This window comes from Nansenia antarctica (genome assembly GCF_963989245.1).
Source record: "Nansenia antarctica genome assembly, chromosome: 15".
NCBI lineage: Eukaryota > Metazoa > Chordata > Actinopteri > Argentiniformes > Microstomatidae > Nansenia > Nansenia antarctica.
In genome coordinates, this window is record NC_137685.1 from 8,448,197 (window position 1) to 8,475,696 (window position 27,500).

At 47.0% G+C, this 27,500-nt stretch overlaps 1 protein-coding gene across 6 annotated transcripts in view; it reads left to right on the top strand.

The window, feature by feature from the left end:
• Positions 1-27,500, top strand: part of dock3 (dedicator of cytokinesis 3) — a gene marked incomplete at both ends in the record, with an annotated part of 160,152 nt that overhangs the window by 102,598 nt on the left and 30,054 nt on the right. For all 6 annotated transcript variants that reach the window (XM_080545853.1, XM_080545854.1, XM_080545855.1 and 3 more), the window contains 11 exons: positions 3,542-3,630; positions 7,050-7,175; positions 11,092-11,216; positions 11,640-11,802; positions 12,145-12,251; positions 12,633-12,801; positions 13,096-13,193; positions 14,259-14,342; positions 18,116-18,216; positions 18,815-18,896; positions 20,713-20,883. In XM_080545853.1, coding sequence (XP_080401979.1) covers positions 3,542-3,630; positions 7,050-7,175; positions 11,092-11,216; positions 11,640-11,802; positions 12,145-12,251; positions 12,633-12,801; positions 13,096-13,193; positions 14,259-14,342; positions 18,116-18,216; positions 18,815-18,896; positions 20,713-20,883 — 1,315 coding nt within the window. The remainder of the gene's footprint in view (positions 1-3,541; positions 3,631-7,049; positions 7,176-11,091; positions 11,217-11,639; positions 11,803-12,144; positions 12,252-12,632; positions 12,802-13,095; positions 13,194-14,258; positions 14,343-18,115; positions 18,217-18,814; positions 18,897-20,712; positions 20,884-27,500) is intronic.

Genomic DNA, 27,500 nt, shown 5'->3' on the forward strand with positions numbered 1-27,500 from the left:
CAGACAGTGTTGCCAATATCGTCTAGTGCATCCATTATTATCAGCCCACTGGCACTGGCTATCAGAGCTAGATTTACACACATATGAACCCGATAGAGGTAGCTTAAATTCACCATTCAATTGGCAGGTTGCACAATACTATTGTTTAATATTTCATATCAGCATTCTTTGCACACTCAAACAGGTTACACACACATACAGAAAACACATGCATACAGGTAACACACATACAGGTAACATACGGTACATACCGGTAACTTACATATTCGATTCACATTTTATAGGCAAATGCAGTTCCTTTATTCATACTCATTCAACCCAAATTAAAATATATATTGCTTGGTCTTACCTTTACTTGTAAATTAGTGTTATTTTCTGTCCCTTTGTTTGAAATAGGTCCATTAAGCTCAGGCATTGGTCTTCCATTGTTTATCACTTGCTGTTTTGATTGAAAGTCCAAATTTTGAGACATTTTTAAGGTTAGATATAATGTATTTCTTGAAACTGAGACCAACAAGGACAGGACAGACCGGATACTCAACACTCCTACATGTGTTCTACCTATTCTATTCTATTCTATTCTATTCTATTCTGTTCTATTCTATTCTATTCCATTCTGTTCTATTCTATTCCATTCTGTTCTATTCTGTTCTATTCTGTTCTATTCTATTCTGTTATATTCTATTCTATTCTGTTATATTGGTCTTTATTGACACCAGAGTGCAATATGCAGCAAGCACACACACATAGAACTTATAAACCACAGGAGACAACCACAACCACGTCTGGTACATGCTTCTGTTGTTATGAATGCATTTCCATTGCTGCACACTATGGCTGCGCACAACAGCGGCGATACAGGGCACCCTTCTGGTGAGTTCGGAGACAGTGGCAGGTTAATGACCATGGTCTCACAGCCTCAGGGCTGAGGCGGCAGTGGTACCCTACCCCCTCTAGTTAGTATGAGTCATACCGTCTGACTGGCTATGCTACTTCAGCTAGCTCGGCGCTAACAGACACAGAGGGGACTGTCTCTGTTCTGCTAGACACAATGACAGACTGGGAGGCCACTCTGTATGGGTTCATATCATGTGGTTAAGATCATTTATCATTTAAAATAATGTTATCGTAACGTTCTGTTTGAAAGGTTACATTATCAGGATCTGCTATGTGCTGCTAGGAGAGAGACAGGGAGAGGGAGGGAGAGAGAGGCAGAGAGAGAGAGAGGGGGGGGAGAGAGGGGAGAGAGAGAGAGAGGAGAGAGGAGAGAGGGAGAGGAGAGAGGAGAGAGAGAGAGAGAGAGAGACTAGACAGTCAAATGGGAACTTGAGATGCATGAAGTATGCTATATTAACCACTCTACTAATATTATGCTACTACTAAGATGATGGACTAACAGAGAGTAAGAGAGACAGAGAGAGGGGGACAGGTGTGTGTATCTGCTGCCAACACACAGAGAGAGAGAGAGAGAGAGAGAGAGAGAGAGAGAGAGAGAGAGAGAGAGAGAGAGAGAGAGAGAGAGAGAGAGATGAGTGTGTATCTACTCTCTCTGTAATGCGAGGACCCCTAGTGGCAGCAGTGTGCGGAGGGGGGGGGGGGGGGGGCTCTGCAGATGCAGCAGACCCTGGACGACTGATTCCGAGACACGACGCACAGCTTATGGTTATTTCCTGCATGTTTCCATCTTCCTGTTTCTGTTTGGCGCAGTGACGGGTCCCTTCTAGAAGGAACGACAGCAGCCGCTACAGTAGCAGGTCGCCTGTGGAGTTTAGAGACGCCGAGTCTAATGAAGTCAACTAGCACGTATCCTGTGTTTTTAAAAAAAAATGTTCTACATAAAAGCTCACTAAACCGCCCGAGGTGGCGTCTGATGCTGCAACTCCGGGATGTGCTAAGCAACAACCCTAACCCACAACCTGTGGGAAGAAACAGCAGCTGCTAATGAGAACGAGAGAAGGAGAAAACAGAGAGAGGGAGGGAGGGAGGGAAGGGGAGAGGGAGGGGGACGGAGGGAGGGGGAAGGCTGAATATATTGACTGTTATCGGATTAGGGATGCAGAGCTGAATGAGCAGGTGGTCACTGGATATGATGATATCAGGGGAGGTGGAAATCGGAGAACGGGGCTCGTTGTAATGGAATGGAATGAGGGATGGTATCAAACACATGTTCCGTTCAATCCATCATTCCTAGCCATCACGCTCTCTCTCTCTCTCTCTCTCTCTCTCTCTCTCTCTCTCTCTCTCTCTCTCTCTCTCTCTCTCTCTTTCTCCCTCCCTCAAAGCCATTACGCACCTCTCTCTCTCTCTCTCTCTCTTTCTCCCTCCTATAAAGCCATTACGCACCTCTCTCTCTCTCCCTCTCTCCCCCCTCCCTCCCACAATCCCTCCCTCTCTCTCTCTGTCTCTATCTCTTTCTCCCTCCCTCTCAGCCATCACGCTCATCTCTCTCTCTCTCTCTCTCTCTCCCTCTCTCCCCCCTCCCTCCCACAATCCCTCCCTCTCTCTCTCTCTCTCTCTCTCTCTCTCTCTCTCTCTCTCTCTCTCTCTCTCTCTGTCTCTCTCTCCTCCCAGGCAGTATGTCAGTCAGAGTGACTTCTATCCTGTAGCTCCAGGCAGCCCTCAGGGCTTCTGGAACAAAACGCCACCAAGCTAGCTGTCCTTCTGTTAGCTAGGATGTAGCCTGGATCTCTCTCACCTGGATGGGGTTCATATAATGTAGCTTGTGTAAGCGAGCACTCAGAGTTGAATAAGAACCACTCACAGTTGAATAAGAATTGAATAAGAACCAACTCAGGGTCGCTGGTTAGTTTCTCTGTGATCCGAGTGGGGCTTTTAGAAACATTCTTTCTTGTGCTCCTCGCTTAGAATTCACTGCCCTTTCTGCTCCTGTTAAATCAGTTGTGTGTGTGCATTACCATAAAAACTTTAAAAGCTAGGAAATGGACTACTAAGAATTGCATAACAATAACAAGAATTGTCGATAAACGTACAGAGATATGGAGATATATTCACACCTCAGGACAGAAGACTGAATCGGAGCTCATCACAAGTCCTATCAACGCGCTGAAACAACCATCATCAAACACATACGCACACACACACACACACACACACACAAACACACACCTGGAGGGAGTACAGCCTGGTTCATTATGCAATATAATCTATTTACAAGCCGCCTGCGTTGTGTTACATCGTGGCCTTCTAACTGCCCACAAACACACACACACACACACACACACACACATGCATGCGCACACACACATGCATGCGCACACACAAACATTCTCATGGCCTTGCAACTGCCAGCGGAATCTCCAAGGTTCAATTAACGCTGCTGTAGATATACTAATGTTCCTGTCTGTACCAGGTAATAGTCCTAATGGTACTAGACCTCTCTCTCTGTCTCTCTGTCTGCCTCTCTGTCTGTCTCTCTCTCTCTCTCTCCCTCCCCCCTCCTCTCTCTCTCTCCCCCTCACTCTTCCTCTCTCTCACTATCTCTCTGATAGACTGATATGGTTCTCCCTCTTCTCCCCTTCAGCTGTAATAATGAGAACGAGTGGTATCAGATCCACGAGAACATCATCAGGAAGTCCAGCACCAAGTACACGGCCCCCAGCACCAACTACGGTAGGGCCCCTCCTGCACCCAACACCTGTCACACCTGTGAATATCTGTCACACCTGTGAACATCTGTCACACCTGGGAACACCTGTCACACCTGGAAACATCTGTCACACCTGAGAACATCTGTCACACCTGAGAACATCTGTCACACCTGAGAACATCTGTCACACCTGGGAACATCTGTCACACCTGAGAACATCTGTCACACCTGGGAACACCTGTCACACCTGGAAACATCTGTCACACCTGAGAACATCTGTCACACCTGAGAACATCTGTCACACCTGAGAACATCTGTCACACCTGAGAACATCTGTCACACCTGAGAACATCTGTCACACCTGAGAACATCTGTCACACCTGAGAACATCTGTCACACCTGAGAACATCTGTCACACCTGAGAACATCTGTCACACCTGGGAACCTGTGTGTGTGTGTGTGTGTATGTGTGTGTGCGTGCGCGTGTGTGTTGCTCTAACTATCTATCTAAGGTGCCTACCACTGCCGTTGTGCCCTTGAGCTAGGCACTTAACCCCTAACCGCTCCAGGGGCGTCGAAGATGGCTGACCCTGTGACCAGAGCCCAAAGCGCTGTTCTTCCCTAGAGGGAGATGTGTGAACCAACTACATTTTGTTGTCTCAGTATGTGCTCTGTTCAATGACAGCCAAGTTGAATCTTAATCTTAATACAGCCCTCCAGTGCGTGGGAGTTTCTCTGCTCCACTCAGTTCCGAGGGCAGGGGGGACACCATACATAATGTATGAAACTTCCAAACTCCCGTGGATGAATTGCCTCAAGGTTTTGGGCGAATTTTAAATTATAAAACTGAAAAACGAGATTCTCCAGACTGAAAGAATTCTTTTGTATATTTAAAGCACCAGACTCTGGGGCCAGCGTTTGGCTGTGAGAGACTTTGGACCCAGTGCCCGGGGAGGTTCTCATCCTAGCAGGACATCGGTTGGGGCTCTGAGTGATGCTGCAGGGTGTTTCTAAGAGTTTGTCTGCCGCTGGCTGGTCTGGTAGTCTGGTAATCTGGTATTCTGGTAGTCTGGGTAGTTTGGCGGTCTGGTAGTCTGGAGGTCTGGTGGTCTGGTAATCTGGTGGTCTCGTTGTCTGGGTAGTTTGGTGGTCTGGTGGTCTGGTAATCTGGTCTGGTGGTCTGGAGGTCTGGTGGTCTGGTAGTCTGGTGGTCTCGTAGTCTGGGTAGTTTGGTGGTCTGGTGGTCTGGTGGTCTGGTGGTCTGGTGGTCTGGTAGTCTGGTCTGGTGGTCTGGTAGTCTGGGTAGTCTGGGTAGTCTGGTGGTCTGGTGGTCTGGTAGTCTGGGTAGTCTGGGTAGTCTGGTGGTCTGGTGGTCTGGGTAGTCTGGGTAGTCTGGTGGTCTGGTGGTCTGGTGGTCTGGTAGTCTGGGTAGTCTGGTGGTCTGGTGGTCTGGTGGTCTGGTAGTCTGGGTAGTCTGGTGGTCTGGTGGTCTGGTAGTCTGGTCTGGGGGTCTGGTGGTTTAGTAGTCTGGTAGTGTGGTTTGCTGACTGAAACAGCGTTTGTAAGAACAGATAGATAGATAGACTTTATTTGTCATTGCTACAGTACAGGTACCAAACAACGAAATTTAGGAGGGGAGGCTCCCCTGGTGTTTAGGAAAGAAAAAAGAAACACATTTTTAGAAAAAGCATAGATGCATAACATCACAAGAAGGTAAGGAGCTGGTTTACATCAATAAAGGCTATGTACACAATCCACTGTACTATACTGCACAGATAGTCAACTAGGGTTGTCATATTGCACAAGAAAGTATTTTTTCACATTATTTTAAAGTGTCACAGTTTGCAGGCTTGAAAATGTACATGTTTGTGCCTCAGCACTAGCTGCCATACAATCCGTCCGGACTGTCCTGGGCCCAGAACTTAGGCCTTTTCTGTGTTCAGGGCCTTGACGGCCCTGTGGTAGAAGCTGTTCTTCAGTCTGTTTGTCTTAGCGGCCGGGGTCCTGTACCTCCTGTTCGAGGGCAGCTTGACAAAGTGTTCGTGCCCAGGGTGGGTCGGGTCCTTGGAGATCTTGGAGGCCCTCCTGAGACAGAAGTCTTTCCTGAGGTGTTTGTAAGAACAGAAGACTTTCCTGGGGTGTTTGTAAGAACAGAAGACTTTCCTGGGGTGTTTGTAAGAACAGAAGACTTTCCTGAGGTATTTCTCATGGGTGACGCTAGGTTAGCCGGCTAGCAGGTGGAGGATCTGGGACGGCCATCGTTCCCTCACACCTCCTGTATCTCCAGCCTTAGTGGTCTGTACCTAGCAGAGGTGGGAATCAGAGGGTGGGTCCCTGTAATGCATGGAACGGAATGAGGAATGGTATCAAACAGGTGTGACACCATTGCTCGTTCCGTTCCATGCATTACAATGAGCCCGTCCTCCGATTCCTACCTCCACCAGCCTCCCCTGTTCTGATGAAGGTATTCCTGTACATCACCATGGGAACGTCACACTAGCAGGTATAGAAGAAGAAGAAGAAGAAGAAATCGGACCTTGATGGTCTTTTAATGGCCACACACGGCAGTTTTACACTCTGATCACACACATGCAAGTTTTTTAGGTGAACACACACACAAACACAAGCACATGCACTATCTTCGGTGGGTCGCCAGGTGGAAATTGTCCTCTGCCTTTGTAACCCATCCGGGCTGCCATTCCTCCAGCGGTCGCCCTTTTGGCGCGGCTTGAACCGACGCCCGGCGCCCCGGGGACCAAGTAGCGTTCTTCACCATCATGGTCAGGGACGGGTGTTCACTTTGGCATGTCTTTCCATGTGGGGTGAAGGAGACCCCTAGTGGACATGGGGGGAACATGCCAACCCCAAGCCACATATATGTGCCACGGCAACCAGGCTTTCACCCTTTTTGGACTCCCATCCAGGTTACTAACCAGGCCCAGCCCTGCTTAGCTTCTGAGATCTGACGAGATCAGGCTTGACAAGGTGGTACGGCCGCAGAACTTTTTAAGTTTAGTTTGAAAAACAAAAACAAATTATAACCTAGAATACAAACCTTCCATTAGTCCTACAAACAGATTAGGCCACATTTGTCAAAGCTCCAGTTTTACATGTTGTTGCAACCTCGTGAGCACAGAATTATAAGGTTCTATCTCCGTTTAGGGTAGTTCAGAGATATTGAGCGTCAAAGTTTTTACATTCCATTATGTTTTTGTGAGATGGAACCGTTGTATTTTATGAATTACTAACTCAAAAATGTCAACATTTTAAAAATAACACCACACAGGCATTAATAAACACCTAATGGATCAGATTATGTAAAAAACTAAATTTTGACAAAAATGGAGATAGAACCTTATAATTCTAAGCTCACGACCTTTATAAGAGTGTATATGGGTTTACAAAATACTTTTTTAAAGTTGTCATTTCTTCCCCTCCGCAGGTCTGATCATCTCCCTGCAGCTCCTCCGTGGAGAGATGGAGCAGGTGAGGAGAGAGAACCCTATGATCTTCAACAGAGGCGTCGCCATCACACGCAAGCTGGGCTTCCCTGACGTCATCATGCCAGGTGAGTTCAGACTTTGTCCGCTTACGATCACATGGAAACTTGTAACTCCGGATCCTTGTAGAAGGTTAGATGTGAAGGTTGTTGTGTTTGAGAATTTGTAGAAGGTCAGTGTTTGAGAGTTTGGGTCAGAAGCCTTCGTCAGAACTTCATGCTTGTTGAGGTATACAGTATATACTACATGCTACAAGGTCATTTATTCTGTATGCGAGGTCATGGGACAGGGGAGGCTGGTGGAGGTAGACATCAGAGCACAGGGGAGAATGACAACCAAGTGTTTGACACCATTCCCGTTCCATTTATTACAATGAGCCTGTCCTCCGATGTCTACCTCCGCCAGCCTCCCCTGAACTGGCCAGTTTTCCCGACGGAGTGACAGTTGGGAGTATAGATAATATTTACTTGCCTGTAAGTAAGTAAGTAAGTAAGTAAGTAAAACTTTATTTATATAGCGCGTTTCGTACATGAATGCAACTCAAAGTGCTTGAGTCAGCCTGTACCAGCCTGTACCTCTGTCTGTCTGTCTGTCTGTCTGTCTGTCTGTCTGTGTCTGTTTGTTCACTGATGCACTCTCAGATTCCTCATTTCCATCAGCTCTCTACCTCCATCAATATTCTGCTCATCCTTCCATCTCATTTGTGACAGCCTAGGAGCTGTGTGTTTTGTTCCCCAAGTCAGCAGGGCCATCTTTCAGTTTTATACAGATTATAAAAGTGTCTATTGTAAGCTTTCAAATGATGTGTCATGCATTGGAATCTGAAAATAGCTGAAGAAGATATGCTTACGGTATTTGAATGTTGGTACACCTCCAACCAAATAGTGGAGAAAATCCTATGTAACATACACCAACACTCACCTAGTACAAAGTAGGACGGCAGACGAATGACGATACTGTGAATCCAAAACAGAGTTCACTGAGAGTATTTAGTTATCCTAAAACTCTTCCTGTGTGTTCCTGTGTATGCCTCTTCCTGTTTCGTTTCCATTTTAGGCCAGGTTAGGTTAAGTGTGTGTGTGTGTGTGTGTGTGTTTGTGTGTGTGTATGTGTGTGTGTGCCTCTGGATGAGGGACTAGCGTTGTTAGCTGTGCGCTGGCGATGGCAGAGACAAGTTAATGAGAGTCTCTGTCATCCTCCATGCTACGCGCTAGCTAGCGACACGCCGTGCCTCAACCTAATCGGTGACGAGTGACAGGGGGAGACGGCATCGTCACGATTTGTTACCGTAGCACAACCTTTACGAAACCTCTGGATGAGAACCAACATTCTCGGTCATCTCATCTGTCTCTCTGTCTCTCTGCCTCCCTGTCTCTCTGTCTCTCTGTCTCTCTGCCTCTCTGTCTCTCTGTCTCTCTGTCTCTCTGTCTTTCTGTCTCTCTGTCTCTCTGCCACCCTGTCTCTCTGTCTCTCTGCCTCTCTGTCTCTCTGCCTCTCTGTGTCTCTGTCTCTCTGCCTCTCTGCCTCTCTGTCTCTCTGCCTCTCTGTCTCTCTCTCTCTCTGTCTCTCTGTCTCTCTCTCTGTCTCTCTGTCTCTCTGTCTCTCTGTCTCTCTGTCTCTCTGCCTCCCTGCCTCTCTCTGTGTCTCTCTCTCTCTGTGTTTCTCTCTCTCACTCTGTCCCTCTACCTCACTGCCTCTCTGCCGATTCCTCTCTTCTTCTCTGCCTCTGGTTTTTTATTTATTAGTTTATTTAAAAGGGACAATGGACAGCCATTGACTCTCCCTGAATTAGCTGGGTAGTCCCAGTTCTGCTGCTGTTTCTACCTACTGTCTCTCTAGGTAATTGAACCATAGAATATTCTATTCCTATGGGTTATTGAACCATAGAATATTCTATTTATATGGGTTGGAATCCCAGAAACAGTCCCTCCCTCCCTCTCTCTCTCTCTCCGTACGCAGTCTCATGGCCGAGGCTCACAACTCCCAAATCAAGAGGCTGCTTTAATATCGGCTCTATCCGCTCTCTCTCTCTCTCTCCCTCTCTCTCCCTCTCCCTCTCTCCCTCCCCTCTCTCTGTAATAACCTATGTGTGAGTCATGAGGGGCCTGTAAGAAAGTGAGGAGTATTAATGTGCACCAATCTGCTGAGCCCGTGGCCTGATCGATTCAGGCCGTGATTGCTGCCATAGCTCAGGGGAACGCCGGGCCAGGACAGGCCGCCTCTGTAGCCTCCAGATTAACACTCACTGGTACCAACCATAAACGCAGAGCAACGGTTCTTGTTTACATCCATACGCAGTTGTCACAAGCAGGGATTCTCCTCTCCTCTCCTCTCCTCTCCTCTCCTCTCCTCTCCTCTCCTCTCCTCTCCTCTCCTCTCCTCTCCTCTCATCCTGTCATCCTCTCAGCCAGAGTGTGGCTAGAGCCTACGGGTGGGATTTTCTATAGCCGATAAACAGTCTTAGTGAAATTGCACTCTTGAGTAGAGTGTTTTCGATTTGCGTCTTGATTTCATCTGGAGTGTGACTCGAGTTGGGACGCCGTGGCGGAGGTGGCCTTCTTCAAACAGATTGGATCTCTCCAAGCCGGGGGTCTGGTTTCAGCTGTGAGAGCTGGGTCTGGGTGGGGGAGGCTTGGTCTGTTTGGGGGGGGGGGGGGGGGGCTGGGGCTGGGGGTGGAGGCGGCTGGGACTGAGGGGGGGGATGTTGGTGGACTGAGGGGAGGATGTTGGGGCTCTAAGGGGAGGATGTTGAGTCTCTAAAGGGAGGATGTTGAGTCTCTAAGGGGAGGATGTTGAGGTCTGAGGGTAGGATGTTGGGGCTCTGAGGGGAGGTGCCAGGCTTTACACGTGGCTGTCCTCTCTCTGTAGGCGTCCATCTTTAATGCATGATTAACCAATCACCAGGTGGTTTACTAACATTAGGTCTTGGCCATCCCCACCTGAACACGTTTGTCCCAGACTCTCCCCATAAGGACACGCGACGGGGGAATCTCGCGGCGTTAATCGAAGGGCTTCTGACAACACAGCCAACTCCATACGGGATTGATTCCTTTTTTTTTTCTGATGAAATATTTAATGAGAGAACGCTGATGTTCCTAACAAGCTCTCTCTAAACCTCTCCGAGGACCCAGAGATCCTCAGGCATTACAGAACTATGTCAACGCAGCCCACATCATCACAGTCCTCCTTCAAACTCACCCACTCGCTGCATACACAATGATAAACTGAGCTTTTAACCCCGTCTTAATGCACGACGCTCTGAAATCTCTCAAGAACAAGAGCAGAATGAAATATGATAACCAGATATGGGTATTACTCAGGGGACTAGCAGGAGCAGCACTGAGGTGTGTGTGTGTGTGTGTGTGTGTGTGTTTGTGTGTATGAGTTCCTGTGTGTGTGTGTGTGTGTGTGTGTGTGGTGTGTGTTTGTGTGTGTGTGCACGTTCCTGTGTGTGTGGTGTGTGTGTGTGTGTGTGTTTGTGTGTGTGTGTGTTTGTGTGTATGAGTTCCTGTGTGTGTGTGTGTGTGTGTGTGGTGTGTGTTTGTGTGTGTGTGCACGTTCCTGTGTGTGTGTGGTGTGTGTGTGTGTGTGTGTGTGTTTGTGTGTATGAGTTCCTGTGTGTGTGTCTGTGTGTGTCTACGTGTGTGTGTGTGTGTGTGTGTGTGTGTGTGTGCACGTTCCTGTGTGTGTGGTGTGTGTGAGTGTGTGTGTGTGTGTGTGTGCGTGCGTGCGTGCGTGCGTGAGTGTGTGGGTAAACAGGTCAAATGGTTGGAGAGGATCGATGATGGTCCTGCCATCCAGTGCAGCCTGGAGCAGGTGCAGCTGAGGCCCATTAGGCTGTCTGCTTACCCAGGGAGAGGTCATGTTAGGGGGGAGAGGCAGTGGAGGGATGGGGCTCTCTGGTCTTGGTGCTTACCCTGCTGTATGTGTGTTTGTGTGCGTGCGTGCGTGTGTGTGTGTGTGTGTGTGTGTTCCGTCTCCCAGGTGACGTGCGTAATGACCTGTACCTGACCCTGGAGCGAGGGGACTTTGAGCGGGGAGGGAAGAGCGTCCAGAAGAACATCGAAGTCACCGTCTTCGTGCTCTACGCTGATGGAGAGATCCTCAAGGTAACCCTGCCTTACACATCTGTGTTCTTTTTTGTTTTAGAACTTATTTCAGTGATATTTGTAGTGATATGAGGTGAGTCTAGGATACCGAAATATATGAGTCAAGATGTGTGGAAGGGTTCACTGTATTAATATGGACATGACAGGGCTCCATCTTTTAATAAATCTATGTTTCTGGAGTCTCAGAGTGTATGTTATTTGTTCCATCTGGTAGATTTCCCATACTTTCTCTGTCCACATATTGTATGTAGGCGGGTCTGGTTTTAACCCGTTAATTGTAACACATCTGTGTTCTGATCACTGTGGTGAAAGTTACACAGTAGAATACAGGCACATCTAACTCTGTTGTGTGTGTGTGTGTGTGTGTGTGTGTGTGTGTGTGTGTGTGTGTGTGTGTGTGTGTGTGTGTGTGTGTGTGTGTAGGAGTGTATCAGCTTGGGGTCGGGGGAGCCTAGCATCTGTGAGCACCGCTCCTTCGTGCTCTACCACAACAACGCCCCCCGCTGGAGCGAGGTGGTAAAGCTGCCCATCCCCATCGACCGCTTCAGGGGCTCCCATCTGCGCTTTGAATTCAGACACTGCTCCAGTGAGTACACACACACACACACACACACACACACACACACACAGATTCAGACATTGTTCCAGTGAGTACGTCTCCACAAGGTCATTACCACCAGCCCACTGGTGAATATGCAGGTAGACATTCTGTAGAAGCTCCTCTCTGTCTTTGTCTGTCTTTCTCTCTCTCTCTCTCTCTCTCTGTCTTTTTATGTCACTCTCTCAGTCTCTCTCTCTCTCTGTCTTTTTATGTCTCTCTCTCTCTCTTTCTCTCTCTCTCTAAGGTGGTAGTGTGTGTATGTGTATGTGTATGTGTGTGTGTGTGTCTTTAATGTGAAAGTAAGTCTCTTTCTTTCTCTCTCTGCAGCGAAGGACAAAGGAGAGAAGAAGTTGTTTGGTTTCTCCTTCACGCCTCTGATGAGGGAGGACGGCACCACGCTGTCAGACGAGAGTCACGAACTCTACGTCTACAAGGTCAGGAAACTATTCACCCTCTCTCTACCTCTACCTCTTTTTCTATAACTTCTATAACCTCTACCTTTACAGTACCTCTACCCCTCTCTCTACCTCTCTCTACCCCCCTCCCTATCTACCTCTCTCCAACCCCCCCTCCCTCCCCAACCTCCTCTCTTTGGCTAATCTTTGTGTTCAAAAAGCAACAATGTTCCAAAGAACCAAATCTGTTCTCTCTGAGGGACGGTGTTTCATTCAGCTAAAAGGGTAACGACAGTTCAGCTGAGAAAAGAGCTTGAATACAGGATCATTACCATGCTTTACGACGCATCAACACCACCGTGTTTCATACTCTTCTCCTGCGTGTGTGTGTGTGTGTGTGTGTGTGTGTGTGTGTGTCAGTGTGATGAGAACACCACGTTCAGTAACCACGCCCTGTACCTGGGCCTGCCCTGCTGTAAGGAGGACTACACCGGCCCCTCCGTCCCCTCCAGCGTCATCTTCCAACGCAGCGCCAAGGAGACGCTCTGGATCTCCACCCAGCTGTCCTCCACCAAGCTGACCCAGAACGGTAGGACCCCCTCCCCCCCTCCTACTCTACCAAGCTGACCCAGAACGGTAGGACCCCCCCCCCCGCCTACTCCACCAAGCTGACCCAGAACGGTAGGACCCCCCCCCCCCGCCTACTCTACCAAGCTGACCCAGAACGGTAGGACCCCCCTCCCCCCTCCTACTCCACCAAGCTGACCCAGAACAGTAGGACCCCCCCCCGCCTACTCTACCAAGCTGAGCCAGACCAGTAGGACTATAAACCTCCTCATGCCCCCGTACCCCCAGAATGATACCAACCCTGTTGCGTCCCCAGTGGACCTGCTGGCGCTGCTGAAGTGGAAGGCCCACCCGGACCGCGTCATGGACATCCTGGCCCGGCTACGTCACGTCAGCGGAGAGGAGATCGTCAAGGTAACCCTAAACACAGCCCTAACACTAACCCTAACCACAGCCCGAACCATAGCCCTAACCCTAACCCTAACCACAGCCCTAACCCTAACCACAGCCCTAACCATAACCCTAACCCTAACCACAGCCCTAACCCTAACCACAGCCCTAACCCTAACCACAGCCCTAACCCTAAAGGCCGGTTTAGGCTTCTGCGTAAAGTCGACGCCGTAGGCTACGCGTAAGCTTACGTAGTCCCGCGTGGACGTGCGTAGCCTGGACGTGCTCCTCTCAAAAAATCTATCCACGCGTCAGAGCGCACGTTAACCGTAAGCTCTGTGATTGGTCCGCTTGGTAGCACATGATTCAGACAAGATTCCGACTCTCTCGTCGCCCAAAATGCGGAAGTCATGACAGAAATGTCATTCACCTTTTCTGTAATTACTTATTAATAAAGATTTGAAAAATTATGATAACCATCGTATTATCTTAGTTTAATGTCATTTCAATGCATCATATAACTTTTATTTACAACAACATAACAACAAAAAGATCGCTATTATGCCGCTTAGAGCTTTGAGCTCCGTTGAGTTCCTAACCGGAAGAGGCACAGCACAGGGGCTGAAAACACACTGCCACCTAGCGATGTGACGGTGTAATTGCAGCGCGGCCTACGCAGAAGTGTAAATTGCGAGACCTACGTAAGAATTTACGTAAGCTACGCACGTAAATTCGACGCAGAAGCCTAAACCGGCCTTAAGCCTAGTCATAACCCTAAACCTAACCCAGCATCTTCACAAGAACCTCATTCCAACCATCCCCTTTTCATCTTTAACTGTTTGTGTTGTTGCTGTTGTTGTTGTTGTTGTTGTTGTTGTTGTTGTTGTACCTGACTGTGCTTTGCTTTGTATGTATCTATCTGTTGAAATGGAGTGTCTGAGTACTGAGAAAAACACTATACTGTACAAGATAAATGTATTATTATTATAATGATAATTATTGGTATGACTAATTAGACATGATATGTATAATTATACACGATTAAGGTGTGTGTCTATCAGCCTGATGTTGTGTGTGTTTGATTGACAGTTCCTGCAGGACATCCTGGACACGCTGTTCTCCATCCTGGATGACAACACAGACAAATACGGCCCTCTGGTGTTCCAGTCACTGGTGAGGAGGCGGACGACATGGTGTGTGTGTGTGTGTGTGTGTGTGTGTGTGTGCGCGCGCGTGCGCGCGTGCGTGCGTGCGTGCGTGCGTGCGTGCGTGCGTGCGTGCGTGCGTGCGTGCGTGTCTTACACTCAGTATTATAATCACAGTGAAATAACAAATGAATCATCAGGCTTATTCAACAAAACACAGGTGCAATGCTCATTTTACAGAAACAGTAGAACTAGAATCACATATGCTACAAATTAGAATATTTCTATTCAAATGAAAATAAACCACTTCACATACTGTATATCCTGGAGAACGTGATTCTTAAAGTGGTAAGCACCCAGAATCAGAACCTTTTCTACAGTGTGTGTGTGTGTGTGTGTGTGTGTGTGTGTGTGTGTGTGTGTGTGTGTGTGTGTGTGTGTGTGTGTGTGTGTGTGTCTGTGTGTGTGTGTGTGTGTGTTTCAAGTTTAGTGTTACGTCACATTACACGAGTGAAAGAGAGTAAAATTCTTAGGCTTTGGTTCCTGACATTGCAGCACAAGACATAAGGCAATAGCCATAATTCAAGATAAAGAAAGTGACAGCAGTACAGGACACAAGTGACAAAAAATAATAGGCATAATACAAGATAAAGGTGACAATAGATAAAAGAGGTAAGACAGGATACGCTAGTGGTGCAACTAGATAGTTCAGTAGTAAAGTGGCTGTGAGCTTAAGGTTTACGTAGTCCGTATACATGGGGTGTGCTTGGGGATGATAGTCAATTGTCTACAGTGGGCTTGTTCATGAACCTGATGGCCTGGGGGAAGTGTCTGTTGGTTAGCCTCTGAGTTTTGGCCCTGAGGCTTTTGGATGGCATCGGTTTGAACAGACTGGTTGGGGTGGCTGGGATCTTTGATGATCTTTGATGATCCTCTGGGCTGTTAACTAGGTGTTCGCTAGGTGTAGCTAGGTGTTCGCTAGGTGTAGCTAGCTAGCAATAGGGTTGCCAACTGTCCCGTATTAGTCGGGATTAGGGATGGGACGATTATCGTGTTTATCGTTAATCGCGATAAAAACACCCGCGATAACTTTATCGTGGAAAATTTTAATTAGTTGAATAATCGTCATAATCGTTTTTTTTTTTTTTTTTTTTTTTTTTTTTAAATGACTGGACTTTTTAAATAGGCACTACATTTTATAAACACTGCTTTGTCTGTCTGTTTTTATTGTATGTATTAATGTATGTGACCTATGTGTGTTTTTTTGGGGGGGGGTTAATATTTCACAGTGTTTCACAGAGACATGTACACAACAGGACATAACAACAACAACTAGTATCCGTGGGGGAGGTTATTGTCCCATTAATAGTAGAAAACTAGTTTTGCACTTTGTTATGCAGTACATTGTCCATAAACAGAAAATGTTTAAAAACAAAACAAAAACAAAAAAACAGGGGGGGGAGGGAGGCCATGTCACATATCAGAAATAAACAGAAAAGAAAATGACACAACACATGCCATAATATATGGGGGGATCACCCCCATCGGAGACAGCATCCATGTCTTACAGTCCTAAACACAGCGGCAGCACAACACCAGCACAGTAAATAATATTGTGACCCATACATTGTAGATCTGTTACACATTCGTCTTGTGTACTTTCTTGAGTGTAATCCACCAAACCTTTCATTACAATGGCAGCCAGGCTGGTACCAATATAATCTAAGAACGGAGACCAAATCTTATAGAATGTCTTTATCTTACACTTAGACCTATATGTCAGATATTCCATAGGAATCATATCAAAAATTACCTTGTGCCATCCAGCTATTGTAGGCGGTTTGCAGTCTATCCATTTCAGCAATATATTTTTCCTTGCACAAAAAGTGAGGATACACAGAAGTCTTTTGGAATGCATACTTTTAAGTTGTTTGTCTGGGAACCCAAACAATAGACACATGGGGTCCTTATCCAATGTAACATCTAGAATTAGATGAATTTTATCCACTATACCTTTCCAGTAATCATCTATATATCTACAAGTCCAAACACAATGAACAAAGCTCCCAACCTCGGTAATACACTTTGTACACATTTCCGATTTGTTATGATCCATTTTATGTCTAAGTTGGGGAGTAATCTGCAAACGTTGTAGTAGTCTAAATTGCGTTTCCTTCGTCCTATTACAGATTGAGATGTCGTTTGCCGATTGCCATATTAGTGACCAAGTTGCTTCATCAGTATTAATGTTCAGGTCATTATTCCAGTCTTTGGGCGTAAATGCAGGTTTGCCTTTATCATATTTCGAAAGTGCTCTATACCCAAGCCCCAGAATGCCTCTCGTCTTTCCAGCAGAGACTATCTCCTCCAGCGGAGAGGGTTGGTGACAGAGGCCAGTGTCTTTTTGGCTATTTAAAAAACTTCGTATCTGAAGGTATCTGAAAAACTCATTTCGTGGTAGGTCATATTTCTTACATAATTGGTCAAATGAAAGTAGTATTTCCGTATCATATAAATGTCCGATAGTAACCATCCCTTTGCTGTCCCACCGCTTGAAACCCCTATCCGTGGCACCAGGGGAGAAGTCTATGTTGCCCCAAACTGGCGAGAGGGAGGATGTCATAATCGTATGTTATAAATAAATAGTAATATAATTGAGATTTCTCACATTTGCACTTTAACCTATCTTGAAGCTTTCAAGTCTCTAAGCCACAAGGCTAGCACTCAGTTTGATGACAGAAAAGTGTCAGTGTTCAAGTTTTGTTTGACAGTATTTTTTTCCTTTATTTATGCCTTATACCTTATAATTTATCATTACCTTATTTAAGATTTTATTAAAGATTTTTATTTTTGTCAAGATGTTTTTAAAATGATGTTAATGTTATTAACATGATTCAATAAAAATACAACAAAATCTAAGTTAAAGTGATTACAGTGTGTTTTATTGGCATTCTAAAAAAAAAGTTTTTTTTTTTTTTTTTTTTTTTAAATTCTCGCGATAATATCGTGGATCGCGATTATTTTGCCCACGATAATCGTGACATTACATTTTCTAATCGTCCCACCCCTAGTCGGGATGTCCTGTATTTTGGGCTGGATGAACACACGGGACCCCTCATGCGTACGTATAGCATAAAATCCACCAATTCCTGCAGACCTCCCGCCCCGTGCAGTGGCACGCCATCTTTTGTCCTGTGTTTGGTGGTGAGAACGGTGGCAAGCCTGGTCCCCAGCTGTCTGCTGTCCTGCCCAGCGCCCCGGGGAGGGTGAAGCTGACCTTCTAACAGACGAGTCAAACACTCATCATCCCTGTGTCCTCCAGGGCTCTGTCGTCTCTGTCATCTCACACCACGAGAGAGAGAGAGAGAGAGAGAGAGAGAGAGAGAGAGAGAGAGAGAGAGAGAGAGAGAGAGAGAGAGAGAGAGAGAGAGAGAGTGTGCAGCAGAGAATAGCCAGGCGTATTAGTGTGGTAGTGGAGGATGAAGTGTGTGTCAGATCATTTGGTGTTGGTCCTGTGGGGTGACATGGTGTTGGTCCTGCTGGTCCTGTGGTGTGACGTGGTTCTGTGGTATGACATGGTGCTGGTCATGTGGGGTGACATGGTGTTTGTCCCAATCCTGCTCCTCTCTCTGACACTCTTCTTTCTCTTTCTCTCTCTCTCTCTCTCTCTCTCTCTCTCTCTCTCTCTCTCTCTCTCTCTCTCTCTCTCAATCTTGTTCTCTCTTTCTCCCCCCCCCCTCTCTCTCTCCCATCCCGTTCTCTCCACCCTCCCCCCCCCCACCTCCCCGCCCCTTTCTCCAGGTGTTCATCATCAACCTCCTCAGAGACAGCAAGTACTACCACTTCAGGCCTGTCATGGACACCTACATCCAGAAGCACTTCGCCGGAGCACTAGCCTACAAGTGAGTGTCTCCCTCTCCTCTCCACAGACAGAGAGGAGGGATGGCGTCTGTTTCTCTCTCTCTCCACAGACAGTGAGGAGGTCAAGATGGCCTCTGTCTCTCTCTCTCTCTCTCCACAGACAGAGAGGAGGTTAAGATGGCCTCTGTCTCTCTCTCTCTCTCCACAGACAGAAGGTTAAGATCGTGTCTGTCTCTCTCTCTCTCTCCACAGACAGACAGGAGGTTAAGATGCCGTCTGTCTCTCTCTCTCCACAGACAGACAGGAGGTTAAGATGCCGTCTGTCTCTCTCTCTCTCTCTCTCCACAGACAGAGAGGAGGTTAAGATGCCGTCTGTCTCTCTCTCTCTCTCCACAGACAGAGAGGAGGTTAAGATGGTGCCATCTCCTCATGGCTCAGCCTCCACTGTGTCTGGCTGCATCGATGCTGCTTTACTTACCAATGTTAAAACTTTAACCCATTGCTTTATACACTAAAGTGTGCAATTTTAGACATTTGATTGAATGGAAACATGATGTCGAGGTATATATCAACATGTGTTTACTGTGTGAGGGTCTTCATTATGGACGCTAATACAGTGGTGTTTGTTTCCATGAACAGAGAGCTGATCCGCTGTCTGAAGTGGTACATGGACCGCTCCGCTGAGGTGGTCCGACAGGATCACATACAGGAAGCCATGAGGGTGAGATGAATATATATATATACTAATATACTAATATACTAATATATATCTATACTAATAGATATATATATATATATATATGTTACGGTACATGTGGGAATACGGTACATGTGGGAAAACTAGGGTTAGGGTTAGGTGCTACGTCGACTTGGTACATGCTGGCATGTCTAACCCTACTCCTAACCCTAACCCTAACCGTAGCACCCTAGCATCTAACCCTAACCCTAGTTTTCCCACACGTACCGTATTCCCACATGTACCGTAACATATATACTAATATATATATATATATATCATATCTATTATAAGTCTTTTTTATGTCCGTCATTTACATTTATATTTAAGACACGTTTATCCAAAGCGACTTACAACGTTACAAAGGTACATTTGTCTAAGTAAGACAATCAACTATACATCACTGTCATCCTAAGTAAAATCTCCCATAAGAACAAGTTCCATCAGCAGCCACAGTGCTGGATAAAGGAAGAAAACGTTTTTTTTGGTATAAATTAAATGTACAATAGATGGATAACCTGACAGGGTTCTACAGCACCCTCGGTTCTGACTGCAGCAGCCGCAGCAGCTGTGTGTCTTCAGCAGGACCGCCTCTCTGGGTTTGGGTTGGGTTCAGTGGTGTAGTCTACGTGATACGCAGGACTACGCCGTATACCCACTAGGAAAGGCCAAGGATTTCCATATACCCACTTAAAAATGTGTGAGGATACGTGACAGTGTTTTGTGGCAGAACTTTCACACTTTCATTCATAAAATTCACCCCGTCTGTGTTACGAAGCACTTAGACCATTAGGACTGACTGTCACATGAAATATGTCAAAATGCAGCACTATCATGCACAGATCAGCCTTATAACATGTAATTTAGATAACGTTAGACAGGGAGCGCAGATTTCTTTTCATGGCGTTCCGAAATGAACGATATGAGGCTGGGAGGGAAAAATCACAGTATACCCACTAGAAAAAACTAGACTACACCACTGGTTGGGTTGATGCAGGTTATGAACAGCCTCTGTAGGTTTGCATTGGGCTGATATAGGTTATACATTCTAATGGCAACATTACCATTTATATTGCCAGGTAAAAATGTCAGAGCAGCTTTCAATGCAGCCACATTGTCCCCTGATTCACATCTAAATATCTATCTACAGTATCTATCTATTTTCATGTCCATCTTTCATGTGAAATGAAATATGCAATATTAATACAATACTGAATGTACAGTGTGTACTGCAGGACAGAGAGACTGACTGGCTCCAGTGAGCTGAAATATTAATAAACTTGCTCATTTTCAAACAAGCCACTATTCAATGTAAAAGTGTCCTATGTAAATTATTCATAACTATCCACATCTTAAAGAACGGATGGAAGTTCAGAGAAGTTCATCCTGTCCTGTCTCTCTCCCCCCCCTCCCCCCCCACCCCCCCCACACACACACACACACACACACACACACACACTCACTCACTCACTCACACCACACACACACACACACACACACACACTCACTCACTCACTCACTCACTCACTTTCTCACTCACACCACACACACACACACATACACACACACCCACACACACACACACACACACACACACACACCACACACACCCACACACACTCCCACAAACACTCACTCACACACACACTCACTCACTCACTTTCTCACACACACACACACACACACACACACACACACACACACACTCACTCACACCACACACACACACACACACTCCCACACACACTCACTCACTCCCACACACACTCACTCACTCACTTTCTCACTCACCCTACCGCAGGCTCTGGAGTACCTGTTCAAGTTCATCGTCCAGTCCCGTGTCCTGTACTCGCGCGCCACCTGTGGGCTGGAGGAGGAGGTGTTCCGCGCCAGCGTCCAGGAGCTGTTCCAGTCCATCCGCTTCGTCCTGAGCCTGGACAGCCGCAGCTCCGAGACCCTCATCTTCACACAGGTCAGACACACTCACATACACACACACACACACACACACACACACACACACACTCACACACACACACACACACACACACGCATATACACACACACACACGCATATACACATACACACACACGCATGCATGCACATACTATATAGACACATTATACAACAGTTAGTTCCGACCAAGTAATTTGATTGGACAAGAGGCATTCCATGAGTTACGATATATAGTATAACAGCACTGGGACTTTTAACTATATGTAGCTCTCCGCCGCACAGGTGTTAAATTACCGTTAATTAGACTACATTGTTACTAAGAAGACATCAGCGCGCAAAGCAAAACTCTCAATCCTCAATTTTGGCCGCCATTGGCCAAGTGTTAATATATAATTTTATGAAGTTTTAATATGTTTTCAGGCGAGAAAGTAACCATATATATTCACAAAATGTATCCGGTTTATCAAAATAACCCGTTTATATATCTGATCTGAAGTTTTTTTCCCCACTTCTGTGGGAAACTTCGCTAGTTGAACAGTCCCGTTGAGGAACTATTTTTTCTTGACGGAGCCAAAATAAATGATTAAATAAACAAACAAATCATAATCTGTTGTCACTTATTACTGTTAACTAATAAATTGCGCTGTAGAACTGTTGTATAAAAGCAATATCACACTCGAGGCCTGCGGCCTCGTACCTACGACCGAATCACAGCCGTGCTGATATTCAGTATAACACACTCCCTCTCGTGTGATATTGCTTAACTATTAGACTACTAGAGTGATTTGTTGATAACATTTTTGTCACTCTTTTTAGCAAATTTTAAACACCCGTCTATCGAAAACACCGGACAATCGAAAACTTCAACCCCCTGACAAAACGTGTGCGGGGGGGGGGGGGCACATTAAAAATCTCGCTTATTGCCACAAAAGTCCTAGGGCCGGCCCTGGTGTTGAATGTGCGTTGGAAAGCTTAGTTTCCTCCATTACTAACAGTTACAGACTAAAGCTTTAACCCAAACACACAACTCACCCACTGGCCCCCTCTGAGTGTCTCTCCCAGCCAGACATTTGACACAATGATTCTTTTTTTATTGAAGAAATATAAGTAGGCTAGTAACTGTATTAAATAAAAAAAGATATTGCATGGATGCACAGATATTATCAAATAACCATAAAATATTATGCTTTTTCCATGTTTGTGGGTGATTCTTACCGGCAAAACTGATTAATAAAGCAAATTTATATTTATTACGTGCTGAACATTTGTTTTTATAAAATAACTTCACAATTAAACACATTTTGCATCACAGTACTTTTGTCTTTTACAAAACAACAAATAATATATAGTAATAAAAAATAATATCTATATATATAAAATGGCTGCACAGTTAAACAAAACACAAAAAGCATAGTAGTATTTATGAAATGCAGAACAATTGTTTTGTATAAAATGATAACTGCACAGTTAAACAAACACACACACTGTGGGGGGGGGGTCACACTGGGGGGGGTCACACTGGGGGGGGGTCACACTGGGGGGGGTCACACTGGGGGGGGGGCGGGTCACACTGGGGGGGGGTCACACTGGGGGGGGGTCACACTGGGGGGGGGGGGTCACACTGGGGGGTGGGGGGTCACACTGGGGGGTGGGGGGTCACACTGGTGGGTGGGGTCACACTGGCCGGGGGGGGATGGGGTCACAGGAGTGATGACCAGTGGGGCTGAGTCTAAGCCAGTGTTGAAGTATGGATAGAGTTTCTCAGTGAAGGCACCGCCAGTGAAGGTGTAGATAAGAGACCTGTTGTCCACGTCAGAGAAGGAGACCCGACCATCCTCATAATCTACAAACACCCCCACCTTCTGGGGCCGCAGACGGAGAGAGAGGAGGACAGGGGAGTCAGTGAGAGCCGCGTACCCCCCATCCAGCAGCCACACAGTCCAGCCTCCATCCTCAGGCGTAGGTAGGAGCCCCACCTTCCTGTTGATGGACTCTCTGGCCACTCCGACAGCCCAGCGTGTCTTGTCCTTCACCTCCACCTCGTAGTAGAATCTCTCTCATGACATCCCTCTCTGTAATGACAACAGCCTTCTCTCTAATTACATTATTCCTCTCTTTAATGAAAGCATCCCTCTGTTTACGTAACATGGATATGCTTAAAGCTAATCCAATCACAGTGAGACCACTCACAATAAGAACAGTCCAGACCACACCAAGGGTCACTTTCCAGGGGTGTGTGCGTTCAAACAGCTCATTAGGGACGTGACACTCTGTCTCCAACACCTCCTTGGTCTCCTTGTGTTGAACTCTACAGATGTACTTGTTGGTGTTTGTCTCCTGTACAATGACATGTCGTTTGACTGTGTAGAGTCCCGCACCATCTCTGTGTGTCTCTGGAGGTCCAGCAGAGAGAGGGACTCCTTCACTGTCCTTCCACACCATGTCAGGCTCAGGGTGCCAGCCTCTAGATTCACACAGCAGACCCATCCCCCCCTCTCTGTGTCCCTCAATGGAGACCACTGGCTGGGATCCTACAGCTTTAACATAGAGTTGAATAGTAGAATCATCATACCAGGTCAGGAACTCAATAAAGCATTTATAAGTTCCATCATCAGTAGCTTGGACATTAGACAGCTTCAAGGAGGTGTTGCCTCTCCTCAGTTCCTCTTTAAACAACGATGTCCTTCCTCTGTAGTACCAGATCTGATCTGAGTTCTGGTCTCTGCCGTCAAGATAAAGATGGACGTGATTGTCTGAGAAGCCGCGTCTAAGCCACTCCACTCTCATGTCCTCAGCACTGATGTTGGGTTTGAGGTGACAGGGCAGGATGATGTCATCACCACGCGTAGCATCAACACGTGAGGGACTGTGAACCGTAAACTTCTGAGAGCCTGCTCTCTGTAGGAGAAGCAGGAGAGTCCACAGACACGCTGATAGAGTCACCATCGTTCCTGGAAGAGACAATCCCAAAGCTGTATGAATCATAGAGACCCTGAACCTCTTACTGGTGCAATACATGGGGCGTCTAAAAGATATTATGGCCCAAAGAGACAGACAGACCGTTAAAAAGACAACTTGTATGGCCCTTATTTCAAGAGACAGGCGGACAGGTAAAAAATACAGCCTGTTTATAAATAGCTGTTTATGAATACCGTCTGTAATAGCAGTGGATACACAGCGTTACTTAAACATGTGAAAGTGTCTTATGGTAAGTAGATGTTGAATATCATTGTTATTTTCCGTCATGTAGCGAACTGACCGGTTTGTCTGCAGCATAATGCCATTCCCTTGCTTTTCACAACTGACCCTAGAAACACAAGGTGTGTCAGTGGTTTTATAGTTTGAGATGTTGTTTACATGATTCTATAAGTTTAAGATCTCTAGAGAGAACTCACCTTGACGGCGCGATCCTGTAATCCGTATGAACTTTAGCCCCTTATGTAAACGCCGTCATGCCAGAGAGAAGAGGGTGTGGGGGGGCCAAAGGGCAGAAGGTTGGAGGAGTGAGATCTAGTTAAACATCGACAGGTCTAGGAGTGGCCTTCTGTGTCAGTCAAACGGACGCCTCAGAGTTAACACTAGAGTTATCTACTCTTAGAGCCGCCTCAGGGGTCAAATGACCCTAGTCTTTACAATGGAAAGCTGCTATTTACACACAACGACCACTAGTTGGCACGTCTTGTAAATTAGCCTGCCTCCTACACCGAAAAAATGCTAAATAGCTTTATACTAGCTTATCCTGATGTGATTTTGAAAATACTGGGATACTGGGTGGTAGAATGCACATATCTAGGAAAAGTAATGAAAGGAGGGTCCTGAAATTTGAGTCAAATGCAAAGATATAACATTTTCTTTACTCACAGCGTCAAATTACCCCATTCATAGCTGTTCTAGTGTTAATGACCCCACCCACGGCTGTTCTAGTGTTAATGACCCCACCCACGGCTGTTCTAGTGTTAACGACCCCACCCACGGCTGTTCTAGTGTTAACGACCCCACCCACGGCTGTTCTAGTGTTAATGACCCCACCCACGGCTGTTCTAGTGTTAACGACCCCACCCACGGCTGTTCTAGTGTTAATGACCCCACCCACGGCTGTTCTAGTGTTAACGACCCTACCCATGGCTGTTCTAGTGTTAACGACCCCACCCACGGCTGTTCTAGTGTTAATGACCCCACCCACGGCTGTTATAGTGTTAACGACCCCACCCATGGCTGTTCTAGTGTTAATGACCCCACCCATGGCTGTTCTAGTGTTAATGACCCCACCCACGGCTGTTATAGTGTTAACGACCCCACCCATGGCTGTTCTAGTGTTAACGACCCCACCCATGGCTGTTCTAGTGTTAATGACCCCACCCTTGGCTGTTCTAGTGTTAACGACCCCACCCATGGCTGTTCTAGTGTTAACGACCCCACCCATGGCTGTTCTAGTGTTAACGACCCCACCCATGGCTGTTCTAGTGTTAATGACCCCACCCACGGCTGTTCTAGTGTTAACGACCCCACCCATGGCTGTTCTAGTGTTAATGACCCCACCCACAGCTGTTCTAGTGTTAACGACCCCACCCACGGCTGTTCTAGTGTTAATGACCCCACCCACGGCTGTTCTAGTGTTAATAACCCCACCCACGGCTGTTCTCGTGTTAATGACCCCACCCATGGCTGTTCTCGTGTTAATGACCCCACCCACGGCTGTTCTAGTGTTAACGACGCCACCCACGGCTGTTCTAGTGTTAATGACCCCACCCACGGCTGTTCTAGTGTTAATGACCCCACCCATGGCTGTTCTAGTGTTAACGACCCCACCCATGGCTGTTCTAGTGTTAATGACCCCACCCTTGGCTGTTCTAGTGTTAACAACCCCACCCATGGCTGTTCTAGTGTTAATGACCCCACCCTTGGCTGTTCTAGTGTTAACAACCCCACCCATGGCTGTTCTAGTGTTAACAACCCCACCCATGGCTGTTCTAGTGTTAACGACCCCACCCTTGGCTGTTCTAGTGTTAACGACCCCACCCATGGCTGTTCTGGTGTTAATGACCTCGCTATGCTAACATTCACATGGCTTTAGTCATGACACACACTCACACACACACACACTGAGAATAGCAACTCTACTAACGCTATACATTTTCAGCACATATCTTCCAACCAGCCATCAAGATAGCATATAGCTAGTTAGCATGTAGTTAGCATGAAGTTAGCATGTAGTTTAGAGGTATTAGTGTCTATGTTTAACCCTATGTGTTTATGACTGACCTGTGACCTCCATGGTCTGACCTCTCTCTATCTATCTCAAAATACACCAGGAGAGGCTGGTGGAGGTAGAAATCGGAGGACAGGCTCATTGTAATGCATAGAATGGAATGAGGAATGGTATCAAACACGTCCCTCATTCCGTTCCATGCATTACAATGTGCCTGTCCTCCGATTTCTTCCTCCGCCAGCCTCCCCTGATCAGTCCACGTCCTACGCCTCTCCTTCTCTCTGTGTCTGTGACACAGCAGCTGCAATACGTTCATTTCCTGGTTTATCTCTTTACTTTCAGCTGCTTTAATCTCTTCAATCTTCTTTTATTTACACCGCCCCTCCTCCTTTTTGACCTTGACTCTGCCCCCCCCCCCCCCGTTGACATACGGCCTCCTCCTGACCACCCCCCCCCTCCCCCTCCCCCTCCCCGCCCTGCTCCGTATCCCAGGCCCCTCAGTCTGCTCCTGGACAGCCACAGCACAGTGGCCCCCCTGGCCCCCCAGGCCCCCCAGCCAGCTGTTTGCAGCCCTGGAGCTCTTCGGCTCCTCGACCCTCTCCTCTCTCAGTAAGTAGACAACAGTGCCCCCCGCCCGCCCGCCCCCCCTCCCCTCCGCGCTCCCCCCTCTGCCCCCTGCACCGTGTGTGAGACCTTCACTGACCACACTGCTGACCTCCGTCTTCTGGTCACGCCCCCTGCTTGGAGCACCCACCCCCCACCCCCATTAAGCACCCCCCCCCCCCCACCACAACCTACTGTTCTGTCACTCTCACCCCACCTCCCACACACCTTCTATCAACAGTAATATAAACAAACTCCCTGTCAACCAACCTACCCACTCGTCAACTACCCAACCTACCTGTCAACCAACCTTCCTACTTGTCAACCACCCAACCCACCCGTCAACCAACCTACCTGTCAACCAACCTACCTACCTGTCAACCAACCTACCTGTCAACCAACCAACCTACCTGTCAACCAACCTACCTGTCAACCAACCAACCTGTCAACCAACCTACCTGTCAACCAACCTACCTGTCAATCAGTCTACCTACCTGTCAACCAACCTACCTGTCAACCAACCTACCTACCTGTCAACCAACCTACCTACCTGTCAACCAACCTACCTACCTGTCAACCAACCTACCTACCTGTCAACCAACCTACCTGTCAACCAACCTACCTGTCAATCAACCTACCTGTCAACCAACCTACCTGTCAACCAACCTACCTGTCAACCAACCAACCTACCTGTCAACCAACCAACCTGTCAACCAACCAACCTACCTGTCAACCAACCAACCAACCTACCTGTCAACCAACCAACCTACCTGTCAACCAATCTACCTGTCAACCAGCCTACCTACCTGTCAACCAACCT